General features: G+C 35.2%; 1 protein-coding gene across 2 annotated transcripts in view; it reads right to left on the reverse strand.

Annotated features, from left to right (window-relative positions):
* Nucleotides 1-14702, reverse strand: part of PSPC1 (paraspeckle component 1) — an 83962-nt gene that overhangs the window by 22801 nt on the left and 46459 nt on the right. The window contains exons 8-9 of one of the 2 annotated variants that reach the window (XM_074957936.1): nucleotides 14258-14427; nucleotides 9563-10319 (exon numbers count right to left, since the gene is read on the reverse strand). The exons of the other annotated variant lie outside the window; for it this stretch is intronic. Coding sequence (XP_074814037.1) covers nucleotides 10134-10319; nucleotides 14258-14427 — 356 coding nt within the window. The 3' untranslated portion in view covers nucleotides 9563-10133. Of the gene's footprint in view, nucleotides 1-9562; nucleotides 10320-14257; nucleotides 14428-14702 lie in introns of those variants that run through there. 2 annotated transcript variants of the gene reach the window in all.

Here is a 14702-nt window from a genome sequence, read left to right on the forward strand (position 1 = left end):
AATCACATTCCCCAACACTAGATCAAAAATATTTGTATTACTTGGAACAGCACTGGTTATTCCAAACAGGTTCAGATGCAGAACAGTTACAGATAATGCAGTAAATTCTAGGAGTCTGAAGTCTAAATTGCATCAAAAATAGAGGACATAAAACTACTGCTTCATATTATACTCAGTTCTCTTCTTCCTTTCAATGTTTCTGCTTCAAATTGATTAAAATTGTATCTTATCTGTTATATACTTTATCCCCCTAAGTGATTACATACATATCATGTCAGACTACATGATCATAATGGTCCCTTCTGGCCTGGAGTCTATGAATCATTCATTTGTTACCATTACTATATTTCTTACACAAAAAAATATTTCACATGAATTTTAGCATTCTTGACAAATAATATATTGCGAACTTTGAATACCAAAGCTCTCATTTTTTCCACAGACAGAATAAAAATGCAGGCAGTAAACAGGCAAGCTTCCTCCCACAGCTAGCACACAAGCAAAATCTGGAGGGACCATTTATAGGTTAGTTAATTAACTCTCCACGCCTTTAATTCTTGACCTCTGCTGAGACTGACATTAACAGTACCACTTATGATTTTTTTGTAATGTGGACGTTTGAATATGAAGAATGTGACTGACGCTCCCAACTCATTTCTCATCCACTCATTTCTAAGCCAAGTATTTGCCTGATAGTACTGAAAAGATACTTAAACAGGACATGATAGCAATGAGTATTTATTTATTTTCATAGTTCCTATTGCACAATAGGTGCTGAACCAGAAAAAGATTCGCACACAAAGGTGGCAGTTACTCATGAAATATTTATTTACTGCGGACAGAGGACACTTACAGGCAAAGCTTCTTACCTATGACTGAAAACAGCTTCCTTACAGTTTCAGTCACAACCAGATGGACGATCTACCAACAAATAAAAATTAGTAATATCTGACAAGCAGCTCACTCATGCTAGCTAGGCTGGATCCATGAATATTTAGATTTTAGACATCAATGTTGCTTAATCATTTCTAATTAACAGAAAAATCTTTACATGAAGCACATGTACTAACAGTTTAAGAGGCCACTTATGTTTGGAACTATATTGGAACTACATTTTCACAGTGAAGTAGCTGTTTACATAGAACTCTTTCAATTTTATGCTAGACAAATATCTAGGCTCGTCAGCAGCACAATTCCAGCCAGAGAATATCTTTTTTAAAAATGCGACGTACTAAAGAAAAAGAGGAGGGAAGTAATGTGGATGGCGGATGCAGATAGTGCTGCGGAGGGTGGCTACAGACATTTGAGATGTTTATAAGTAAAATGCCTGATTTAACTCCCTGGGAAATAAAATAACAATCATATGGACTACTGGACCACCAAGATCCAACAGTCTGATTAAAATATGCCAGTCAAACATGTATCTTTTTAACCCCAGAGGAAATATTAATATTCACTAATCAAAGAATTAATATAGCCAGTATGGATACTAAGAAAATCAAGGGAGCAGGCATAGTGGGGAGCACAAAACGAGTAAGGATAATTAGCCACAGAAATAACTTATTTTATAATGACATGTTTCAGAGTAGCAGCCATGTTAGTCTGTATCAGCAAAAAGAACAGGAGTATCTGTGGCACCTTAGAGATGAAACAAATGTATTAGAGCATAAGCTTTTGTGGGCTACAGCCCACTTCATCGGATGCATAGAATGGAACATATAGTAAGATATGTGTGTGTATATATATATACACACACACACACACAGAGTAAGTTGGAAGTTACCATACAAACTGTGAGAGGCTAATTAGTTAAGATGAGTTATCAGCAGGAGAAAAAAAACTTTTGTAGTGATAATCAAGATGGCCCATTTAGACAGTTGACAAGAAGGTGTGAGGATACTTAACTTAAGGAAATAGAGTCAATATGTGTAATGACCCAGCCACTCCTAGTCTCTATTCAAACCCAAGTTAATGGTATCTAGTTTGCATATTAAAAGCTTCAAAAACAGACTCCAAGGAGAAAAGGAGTACTTGTGGCACCTTAGAGACAAACCAATTTATTTGAGCATAAGACTCCAAGGAGAAACTGCTGAGCTTGAATTAATATGCAAACAAGATACCATTAACTTGGGTTTGAATAGAGACTGGGAGTGGCTGGGTCATTACACATATTGACTCTATTGCCTTAAGTTAAGTATCCTCACACCTTCTTGTCAACTGTCTAAATGGGCCATCTTGATTATCACTACAAAAGTTTTTTTCTCCTGCTGATAATAGCTCATCTTAACTAATTAGCCTCTCATAGTTTGTATGGTAACTTCCAACTTATCTGTATATATACATAAAAATATATCTTACTATATGTTCCATTCTATGCATCCGATGAAGTGAGCTGTAGCCCACGGAAGCTTATGCTCTAATAATTTTGTTAGTCTCTAATGACCGGTTTCAGAGTAGCAGCCGCGTTAGTCTGTATTTGCAAAAAGAAAAGGAGTACTTGTGGCACCTTAGAGACTAAACAATTTATTTGGGCATAAGCTTTCGTGAGCTACAGCTCACTTCATCGGATGTATTTGGTGGAAAATACAGTGGGTAGATTTATATACACAGAGAACATGAAACAATGGGTGTTACCATACACACTGTAAAGAGAGTGATCACTTAAGGTGAGCTATTATCAGCAGGAGAGCGGGTGGTCTCCTGCTAATAATAGCTCACCTTAAGTGATCACCACTCTCCTGCTGGAATGCATCCGATGAAGTGAGCTGTAGCTCACGAAAGCTTATGCTCAAATAAATTGGTTACTCTCTGAGGTGCCACTAGTACTCTTCTTTTCGCGAATACAGACTAACACGGCTGTTACTCTGAAACCTGCTAATGGCAGCTCACCTTAAGTGATCACTCTCTTTACAGTGTGTACGGTAACACCCATTATTTCATGTTCTCTGTGTACATAAATCTCCCCACTGTATTTTCCACTGAATGCATCCAATGAAGTGAGCTATAGCTCACGAAAGCTTATGCTCAAATAAATTTGTTAGTCTCTAAGGTGCCACAAGTACTCCTGTTCTTTTTATTTTATAATGAACATTCATGTTTCTTTTTTAAATCTTCTATGGCTCAGACTATTGATAACATTTTCTCTGCTACCTACGTTAACTGGTAAACATGTATGGGTACACAGAAAGCTGAACTTTTACTTAACTTTAGTTTGCCTCTTTTAAACATCCTCACTTGAAATAATATTCTAGTTTCCCTTTTAACCATATGATTAGAATTTATAGGCTGAAGAGTGGGCTTGGGCATTTGCAGACCCTGGCCCCGAAACATTCCAGCTCTATTCAGTACCTAGATTTAAAATTTGTTAACTGCCAAGTTATATTCTTGTACCCCATCCTGTTTACATTTTTTCAACTATAATGAAGTCAGTAGGGAGAGTCATAGTCTATACCATTTGGACATAACAGTGAAAAGGTTCAAATTACATTTTTTGAATCTTTTGCTACTCTTGTGGGCAAAAAATATTCAGCCATGAAACTGAGTCTGACCCACCAGTCCCTTAAGAGTGATGTGCAAGAAATTTCACTATTTGTTTCATAGCAAAATTATTTTAAGATATTTAATTGGTTTCAATTACTCTGTATCTAGTACTTTTCTTGATATTTCCTGACAATGTACACAAAGATGAACTTTTTTTTTTAAATGTAACCAAGTATTTTAGACAATAACAGGAAAAGTAACTCAAACGTACATTCTTTCCGGTATCCCCGACAGCAATTGGTTCAATTTTTTCCCCTATAAACTTCCATGTATGACAAACTTCCAAAAGTATATGGTGGTACATTTGATATAAATACAAAATTAAACCACAGTCTTGCTTTATTTTCATTGCATGTTTGTTTATTTTCCACTTTTTACAGTTTACACACAACTGTTTGTGCTTATGTTATTCTCAGATATTCAACCTTTTTCATCGGGGCAACACCACCACCCCATATTCAGTGCATTTTTTTAAAAAATGCAACACTTATGCCCCACATCCAGCAGGATAGCAGAAATAAGTACTCTCAGTCAACGAAGGAATCAAATTACACAGCAATGTACTACACAAGAACATCCATACGGAGTCAGACCAATGATCCATCTAACCCAGTATCCTGTCTTCTGACAGTGGTCAGATCTAAAAGAGTTAGACATGAAAGCACTAAAACAATTAGGCACAGTTAGAAGTTTTTAGATCAATACATTCACTATGCACCAGCAAAGAAAGTCAAAAATATATTAACGCTGAGATGTGTGTGCATGAAATACCAAGGTTATGTTTGTTCTGATTACTGCTAGAGATTACAGCAGCATTTTGTTCTAATTAATGGGACAGCACAAAAGACAAAGGGATTTTTCATCATGTCAACCAGCTGTTTAATGCTGCATGACTCAAATGTAGAACCATTCTATAAAACAGGAACATAAAAAATGCCTTAAAATATAAACTTTAAATCTGATTTTAACTTTTACTGTAGATAAAAGTACATTTAAGATGGAAAAGACCTATTAAATCTATCCTCTTGAAAATGCAGATAAAAGATGTATCTATAGTAAAGGTTTCTTTCCATATGTTCAGAATGTATTCATAAGTATTGTTTATGACAAAATTAAAAATTCAGTTTATTAGTTACAACAGAAGTTTTACTAGTTAAAAGTTCATCATGGATTGATTAATCATGGTAAAAGTATCACATCTCATGGACTGTCACAGAAGTAAAATGAAGCTCTGAAATTTATATAGCTGAAGTGAGGCTTTTAAGATTATAGATGTTTTATAGAAAAAAAATCTATTGATAAACTTATGCTTTAATTCTTCATATCAGCACAATGCATTGGTGAGAAGACATTACCTGCTATTAAAAATATCCATAAAAGTATCCTTTATGTTGAGAGTCACAGGAATCAAAATTAAACATTCAATACAAGTTATAGACAAGTTTAAATAATACTGCAAGTTTCTTTATGCAATTCTCTGTTACATTTGTATATATATATCATTTCAAATGGATTTTAGTAAAAATGATAGAATCTAAATAATGAGAAGTCTCTGAGACATTTGCTATAAAGGTAACATGATAGTTGATAGCCTAGAAAGAAGATACAAGATGCTTATTTTGCTTTGTGACTCAGAAGCCTACTTCACGGTTTAAAATGTGAAAACAGGATTTCAAAGAAATTTTCATTCACCTTGTTGTATAAATGTAACATACATAGTAGAACAGTTGTATAAAAAAGTTGCTTTCCTATAACTGCTCATTATGCAAAATTTTCCCATTCCCCATCACAGGCAAATCACAGTAATATCACATCTTACCTAGCTCTTGCATTATGTAGCAGGAGTCAGATGAGCACACACCTTCTGAAAAAGTGCATTATTTTTGCAAATATGGAGCACGTGTCCTAACAATGGACTTTCTATCTCACGAAGTTACTATTGTGCCTCTTACAACTCCTGAGGTTATTTCCAGTTAGAATACAAGAATTATTTAAGAAAGCAGTGCTTCACAAAAACTATTTGAAACCAACTGAAAGGCCAATTAAAATGGTTCTATTTTTTCAAGACAGGAAGAAGATTAAGAAATAAAAGTGAAGACTGGATAAGGGAGAACAGTGAACTATACAGAAAAATATCTTTAAGAGTAGGGCTGAAACAAAACAGTATATGTTATAATGAGTTAAGTAATTATGTCAGTGAACTATGTAAATACTAAATATTTTTAAGTCCTATTCAGATTACTTGATCTTATTACAAAGCTTGTATTATATTCAGGAGGACACGTTCTTAGTACATTATTAGTACAATATTCAAAATGGTAAATAAGAGAAGGAGAAAAGGTCTGTCGTTTAGAAAATTTGGTTTCAACTTGTATTGCATCTCTATGTCCGACTGGATCTCTTCTGTCTGAAAGACATGTAGCCAATAAAAAAAGCACTGCACGTTCAGGAACTTTCACTCATCTGGACAGGTCTTCAGGATGTTCTTCTAAATATTTTGTTTTGTGAGAAATCCAGCAGAGTGGATCTGAATCACAAAAATTAATTTCCAAATAAAAAAATTGTTTTTTCTAAGAACCAGAAATCTGGGCAGGTAGGCACTAAATAGTAATGAACTCAAAAGTGAAAATCAAAGTAATAATATGTAAGCCAGATAGTCCTCCTTAAACCAAAGTAACTGAGACTCAAATGAGGCATCTGCATGCCACACATCATCATGCATCCAGGCCTGTGATAGTTGGGAAAAAATTGTGTTACAATAAGAATTGACATATTTCTTCTAAATCCTGTACATGTACTGTGTCCTCTTCTGCATGGATGCTATCTTTCCTTTTCTTTCCAAAGCAGAAAATTAAATATTACTATAACAGTTTTCAGCACAATAGTACAGAGAACAGCTTTCAATGACTCCAAAATGCAAAATCTCTCAAGTTTGTTGTATTCTATCAAAATGAAAAGTTTGGTAGTTTCTACCAAGTTTTGTGACTTGTTTAAATAGAACGTTAATGCTGTTCAAACCTCTGGACGACACTACAGGAAGATAAACTGTCTCACAAAAACTAAGTCACTTTGGGAAGAAATTTCAGGAACATCTTTCTGATTTCTCATGTATAACTCAAAGGCATTACAGTAGACAATTATATGAATTACATAAATTCTCATTTCCTTTACAGAATAAAAATATATACTACTACTATCTATTGTTTATATTACCGTAGAGCCTAGGAGCCATAGTCATGAAGCAGGACCCCATTGTGTTGCAAAAACACAGAACAAAATGACAGTCCCTGCTCCCAAAGCTTACAATCTAAGTATAACACAAAGGACGATAGACGGATAGACATGGGAGTAAAAGGAAACAATGAGACAATACTGATAGGCATGACAGGCAGTAGTCAACATACCAGCAGCCTTAGCCATCTCTACTTACCATCTGAAATACTTTAGGACCCCCACTTTACAGCTGGCCTTAGTTATACCTGCTTTTACCACCTTCCCAAAGGACTACAGAATGATACCTTCCTGGGCATGAAGCAGGCACCATTTAGGAAGTTCCAGCTGGCACAGAATGTGCCAGCCTGTCTCAACAACCCAGGAACCGCACACACTTCAAACCTGTGTTCTATTCTCTAAGATGGCTTCTCATAGAATAATGTGTCAAATTCAAGATCTATGTTATTTTTAAGGCAGCCAATGGTTTTGGCCCAGAATACCTAAAAGTTCACGTAAGATCACTACTGTTCGGGCACACATACAGCAGACAACAGCTCTACTCCTGCGGTACCATGGAACTACCCACCACAAGGGTGTGCAGGAGACATTTTTTTTGGGGGGGGGGGGACGGGGGGACGGACCAGTTCAAGACACTGGAACTAACTCCCACAAGAATTAAAATGTACCATAAACCTCATTTCTAAATCCAAGGTGTACTTCTTTGAACTAACTTTCGCTAATCAGTGTAACACCACATATTGAAAAAAGACAATTTCTCCGTGTGGAAGAAGAAAAAAAGAAAGAACCACATGACAGATTCTTGTTACACTGCTTAATATGCTTCTGGAAGATGTTCAGATACTACAGTTATGATGGCCATACATAAGCCTGACTAATACATAAGGATTTGGCCAGGGCACTCAGAATGAAACCCCCTACTAGGAAAAAAAAAAAGAAAAAAAAATACTCTTGGATCTTTATCAATTGATGAAGATCTCATTATGCCTCTCATTCAAATTATAAATTTAAACACACACTGGAAAAATATTTATCATTGGCCAGCTTAAATGTAAAAATAATATATTTCTTAATCTTTAGGCAAAATTTGCCATCTTCAACTAATGCAGCCTGAAAGGATGGGATAAAGTTCATCTCCAACATTGGTCCCCCACAATAGTAGCATTGTTACAAATGTCATTTTCTGACAAGACTGAGTGCCAAGTAGGAAAGCTTTTACACTTGATACAAGGACAAGTAGTAATGTTTCTCACTGTATTAAGTTTAAGGATAATATGCTCAGTAAATTGGGTGCAGCTTACTTTTAAGAATCGGTATTCTTTTTTGCAATTTGTAGCATGCAACAAAAATATACCAAACTTTTAACCAAACTAATTGTTTTGCACAGCAAACTGTAAGAAACAATCAAGTTTGTTGTGTTAGACAAAATACAGCAATAGCCTAAGAGAAAGGATGTTGCTAATGGATTTAGCTATAGTGGTCACAAATTACACAGCTGTAAATTTGCTGAGCAGTATTCTTGATTTTTGTGTTATGTTTGTGGCAATCAGTTAATATCTCCCTTAAGCAATTCAATAACATGGTGTGCATAAAAGTATTTTTCAAGTCCTGGCACTACTTCTAATTTCAAAATGGCTATCCATTTATTTAGAAAGAAATTCAACAAGATCACCACACCTCTATATCAAAAGTTTAACATGACATACAGCCTTTGGGCCCAATTATCAGCGGCCTTGTGTCCTTGGCCTGGTCTACACACAGAATTTGCACTGATTTATCTAAAAGATATGATGTTCAATTAAAGGTGTTTAACTTAATCTGTGTAACATCATACCTTTAAACCAGTGCAACTTGTGTACATAAATCCCCATGTAGTCAGTTCTACCTGTGCAAAATGGGTGCAAATCATCCCAAATCAAAATGGTAGCATTTTATACCATTTTTGCACAGGCGAAAGTGACAAAAAAGTGCAAGGCAGCCAAGATTTAGACCCACTTGTCTTTACAGAGGATTAGATAATCTAATAGGTCATTCCACCTTTTCCATCATTTACAGAAGTGGATTTCCACAAAAACAAGTTTATCATAACAGACTTTCCCAATAATTCTGTCTCATAACTTGCTCTTGGGTACTTGTGCTGGAAGTGGGGTTTTAAGTCTTACACTTCAATAAATCATTTTTATCCAGAATACATTTAATTAAATGATCAAATTGTAATTATTCATTTCAAAATCTAGAATAACTGGTATTAATATTTAGTTATTTCTCAATAAAAAATACTTGATTCTACACCGGAGGCAAATGCCAGTAATTGCAATAATAAATTGGAAAAACAAAGATGATCTCCCTCTCTGAAATAAACATGGGAAAGTCACTGATATAGTGTCTTTTTACAAGCCATTGGTAAATGAATATTTGCTATATGGACCAGCTGCTAGAAGGAGACACACATCTTCCCAGTGTGTAACTTGATAAAAGGCCTTAAATAAACTAGGTGTAAATAAAGCACCATTATCTGTTATAACAGGGTACTTTAATACTATTCACTAATGCTCACCATATTTCACAAATGCACAGAAATGACAACTTAATTTTTATAAAACCTTATTTTGTGTAAAATATCTTTAATACCATTTGTTGCGTTTTATGAATGAATAAGCACTGGTGAAGATTTACTTTCTGTAAGAAGTTATTTTCCAAGGTTCAAAATATTTATTTGAAAAATTCAACACAGAACATATTTTGTTGACAATCCTATTGTGACTAAGTTTGTACAGGAAGGTGAGAAACAGGTTAACAGTATTTTTTACAGATCATTAAGGGTTTATAGATAATGGGATACCATTCAAAAGTTGCATTAGCTTCAATCACTTGTTATAACAAGTATTCCTGACACGTACTGAAACTCACAGTTCTATTTCCACACAATTGCAGTTAAGTATGGAATTTTCTTCACACTTAAGGTGGGAATTCCTAAGTAATAAGATGAATGAAAATGAAGCTGTTTACAATTAAACTTAAAATTCATTAGTATTTGTAATAACATTTCCAAAATCCTTTAAAGTAATTTGTTTTATATTTTATTGTGATCAAATAACTGCACAAGTTTTACAGCATGGTCACACATTGATATTTCGCAGAAGTCACAAACACAGCTGACTTACATAATGATGCACATCATTTCTGCTCTACACTACATAGCCTAAGATGGAATACAAAAAAGTTTAGGAATTACAAAATAAATTGTTTTAAAGACTACATTAACAATAAAACTGCTTTCCAGATAACAGCTAAAAATTATAAAGGCATACCACCGGATATTTGTACTGAATTTTCTAAACAGTAAGGAATGAAAGAAAGTTTTAATATCTGCGACGTTTGTTAGGTCCTTCAAAGTTGCCCCCTGGATTTCCTCTACCAAAGCCACCAGGTCCACCACTCACGGCACCTACACCACTCATTGGCGGCTGAGGGGTTTCGGAGCCTGTTCTACTAACCAGAGGTGAACCCATCTGTGATGGGCCTCCTTGTGGGAATCTCTCATTATGCTAACAACATACAATGAATATTAAGTCCATTTGGAATGCGCCAAATGTAAATTATAACAAAAATGGCAAAACCCCAAGTGGTGTTGTCATGAAGTTCGGCAGATAGTCCAGCAGAATCAGGATCATACATAGAAGGAAGAAAGGAGCAATTAAATTAGTTATTATTCAAAAAGGAGCTGAAAATAAAAGCTTATTAAACGCTATGCTCCAACTTTGTAAAATTAAAACAAAGGTACATGAAATAAATACTAAAGAGCTGCGTCCCACTCAGACTGTATCAGCAACCACTTTTATAGAGTATATAATTTAAAATTTACACTCTAAAGCTTGCCTCTCCACAAAACCGTACTTATTCTCTATGTAAACGTAAAAACATTTTTTAGCCTATTAGAAGACAGGGAGCAAACATTTTATGCGACTCTTCCCGTATTTCAATGCTCCTCTATTCACTAGCTTGTTCAGAAACTGAAGCATTGTCAAAGTAGAAAAAAAATGAGATTGTGAGTTGTAGCTTCAATGTTTCCAAAGTTTATTGACTCAAGGAATAAAGTTTCTCCCATCAGAGAATATTATACATCTACGTTTCTTCAGACAGATTTAAATGTAGCCCAACTTGAAATACAGATGTAAGATACAAATCAGATTAGTGTTCTAGGACACATTTTATTTCGCTCCCTGAACCATATTAAAAGTTAAAAATAAACTAATACAAATGTGGGTACCATAATCCTTCTTTAAAAGTCTTCTCTTAGGCCCCAATTATGCAAATACTTACACATCTAAGTACTCTAATTTAAACAAACATAAGCATTTGCAAGATAAGGGCTCTAGTCACTAACATTTTAAAAGTTTTATCTAAATACAATGTGGATATAATATGTACTGTTACATATTGGGTCAGACTTTCCAAAAGAGCTCAGCCCCTTTAGACACCTAAATGAAGTGGCCAGATTTTGGGTGCTAACCACTTCTGAAAATCTAGCCCCTAATTCTTAATGCTGCAGTGCTCCTTTTTTTCCCCTTCTAGGTAATTTTTGGGAGATAATTTTAAAATATAAGAAAGTACTTTTAATAAAATCTTGTTTCTAATCAACTCAAATCTGCCAACACTGAATATACCCAGACATGAAAGAACGGCTTGTCTAAATGCAAGGTTCCCATACTCCTAATAATATAACTTACTGCTGGTCTAATTTTCAGATAGTCATAAGCTAATGATGGGTATTTTAATTAGAGTTTCTACTTCTAGACTGAAAAATGAACTATGACTATTAAGTATCTATGGTAAAGGTCTGAGCCAAGCTAGGACATTTTAAAGTGATTTCTTCAATGACAATCTGGATCTCAAATTTGGTTGTGCATGAAGAAAATATGGCTGTCCAACATTTACGGAAGCCAAAGTGAGGTGTTTTATTTTAAATGAAATTATGGTTGTATGTCTACATCAATAACAAGATGCTGATATCACCTGCACTTAAAAAAAAATTCTAGGTGCGTGTCCATCTGAAGTTGAAAATGAAAACTGGATTCCCCTCTCTCCATCCCCCATTCTCTGTTTTCTTGTACCCACCAAATGACAAATACTCTATATTACAGTCCTTTCAGAAGAACACAAGGATTAGCCAGCTACATTCCTTTCACCACATAACACAAAAAATAAATGTCTGAGCAAAGCCAAAAAAAGGAATTATTAAAATTAGAGGGCCAGATGAGCATATCATCCACTTATTCTGCTCTTTAACCTTCCATTTCCTTCTAAATGTCAGCAGTTTTAATCTTCAACTTTAGGCTGGTCAAACTGACGTGTCATTATATCCAGCAGTTTTGAAGCGTCAATATTTGAAATTACCATGGGGGGGGGGGGAGAGTTAGGGGATTATTTTTAAATACACTTAAAATAAAATCGTGTCTTTTTCCATACCTGCCTTCAGTTTCTGATCTTATGCAACCCTAAGGGTGTGTTCCAGAGGTAAGCTGAGCAAGCAGAATAAGGACTTTTTCAGTGTTCAACAGTTTTGCTGGATCACTGCAATAGTTAATATACGTTTTTTCTCCTTTGCGCTCCCTCTTTAAGAAACCAGTTTGGAGAAGCTGACTTCAGTGAGCACAATGAAGCCAAAACTTTGGCAAATGCATGAAAGGCCCATTTAATCAGTACAGTAGTTACCAGCAACAGTCTGTTACCTTGATGACAGCATCTACTCTCTTCACTAGCTTTTAGGCTGATCTGTCCCATGGAGAAGGAAGTGAGCCATTTCCAGGAGACAGTATCTTTGCCAGAGGATGTTGTGAAGGTATAACAGGGTTCAAAAAAGAAAAAGATATGTTCATAGAGGATAGGTCAATCAATGGTTATTAGCCCAGATGGGCAGGGATGGTGTCCATAACCTCTGTTTGCCAGAAACTGGGAATGGGCAACAGGGGATGGATCACTTCTTCTGTTTATTCCCTTTGGAGCACCAGGCATTGGCTACTGTTGGAAGACAGGATACTGGGCTAGATGGACCTTTGGTCTGACCCAGTATGGCTGCTCTCATGTTCACTACTGAGGGAACAAGCTGGCTCCTGTGAGCACTGATAGTAAAAGTCCAGAAGGTGAAAGAGGTTCTCCATTCTCACTAGAAAAATCAAAAATGTGAGTCTGGTATTGAAGGAGCATGCATTCCTGTCAGCATCTACCTCTCCAAGTCAGCTGTTGAGACAGTGTATATTGTTTCCTCAAGTTAATTTTCCTTTGAGGAAACAGATAGAGGGGGGAAAAAAAAAAATCAGCTACATGTTTCAGTGCTCCAGCAAAGCGATCATGGAATACTGTAAGCTGCCTGTTCTACTCTTCATATATTGCCATCAGAACATCCCCTCAGACATGAACACATCCAGAAACACAGAAAATATGTAATATTAAAAAGTTATTAAAAACAGATGGCTCTCTCTCTCCAAAAGATATTAGATAGGAAAAGAGGGTGCATGAGTTAATGGGCAGAGCCAAGATAACCATCCCTTTTAAGTGCAGGCCAGGAGTTCTTCTGTTGTTCAGTAAGTAAATTCCAACTGTCCAGACCAGGTTTTTGGTCACCCTGATCTTCTGGACAATAGGACTTTTCCTAGCCTGGTACATCAATTATCCCACATAATTTTTGCTGGTGTAACTATTCTACAATGATATGAAATCACTGCCATAACTCTTAACTCTTTCACGTGCTTGAGCCAGTGCCCTTGTAATAATGTGCTTATATACTAAAATAATTTTTAAAAGAATTTTACCCAAAGATATCTTCACACTATGTACACCTTTAATCACAATTGTATTTGGTGTTATTTAAAAAATTCAACCTCATAACAGAGTAAAACTAATATATACATTTTAGTTTCATAACTAACAGAATAGAGAACACATAACATAATATAGTGATTTAAGTATATTTAACACATGAAGAATACCCTTCACAAAAATTAATATTTTGCTAGATTAAATGTATTTTTACATGATAGATTTTACATTCACAGTTCTACTACAAGTGACAATTTTAGTCTAAGGTTCATTTAAAGTAAGGACCAGACAACTTCTTAGAAGACTGGTCCACTAATAGCTACATTTCCATTTGAAGATAATCATCTCTGTTCTGGGGGGGAAATTAATTCCGGATTTTCAATATTCCTAGTTTATATCCTCTACAGATTTTAAAGTGAAAAAGGTTCTTCTTGTGCAAAAATATTTAATTTAAGCATATAAAAGATTTACCTATCAGTTGCTTTTAACAGACTCAGAACGTTTTTGTTTAAACTTCCTAAAAATGTTTTCAGGTAAGTATTGTCACTAGATTAAAAATGTGAGCTACTATAAACTCACTTTAGTGTGAAGTTAACTTTGGTGCAAAAGATGTGCCATGAGACATGACAACTGTTCAAAGTAATTAAGTTTTATAATGATACATTACCACTGCTCCATTATCTGGCATCATTGGTGTTCCCATATTTGCAGCTCCTTCTGGTCCCATGGAAGGACCAGGACCCAGTGCAGGGCCAGGTAAAGTTCCTCTGTTGTTCATATTCATACCCATCATTGGAGGAGGACCTTGGTTACCAGCAGGTGCTGGGCTAAACGCATCTATGCAAAACAATCTATACTTAGAGCTGTCCTATCTGAATTTTACAAGAAGCAACAAACAATTTATAATATTTAAGAAACCAACTATACAAGACTTCCATTACTTGAAATATAAAAGTTGCTTTTATTCTTTGAGACTGTACATTTATCTCAATCTACTTCTATATTGATCTTCATTTTCAAGTTATTGCTCAAATGATTTTTATTCTACAACTTGCTTTCCGAACAAAAACATTTTCTTCCTTTAATCTGAGAACCTCAAGGTATGCAAATAA

The sequence above is a fragment of the Natator depressus genome, chromosome 1, assembly GCF_965152275.1.
Source record: "Natator depressus isolate rNatDep1 chromosome 1, rNatDep2.hap1, whole genome shotgun sequence".
Lineage (NCBI taxonomy): Eukaryota > Metazoa > Chordata > Testudines > Cheloniidae > Natator > Natator depressus.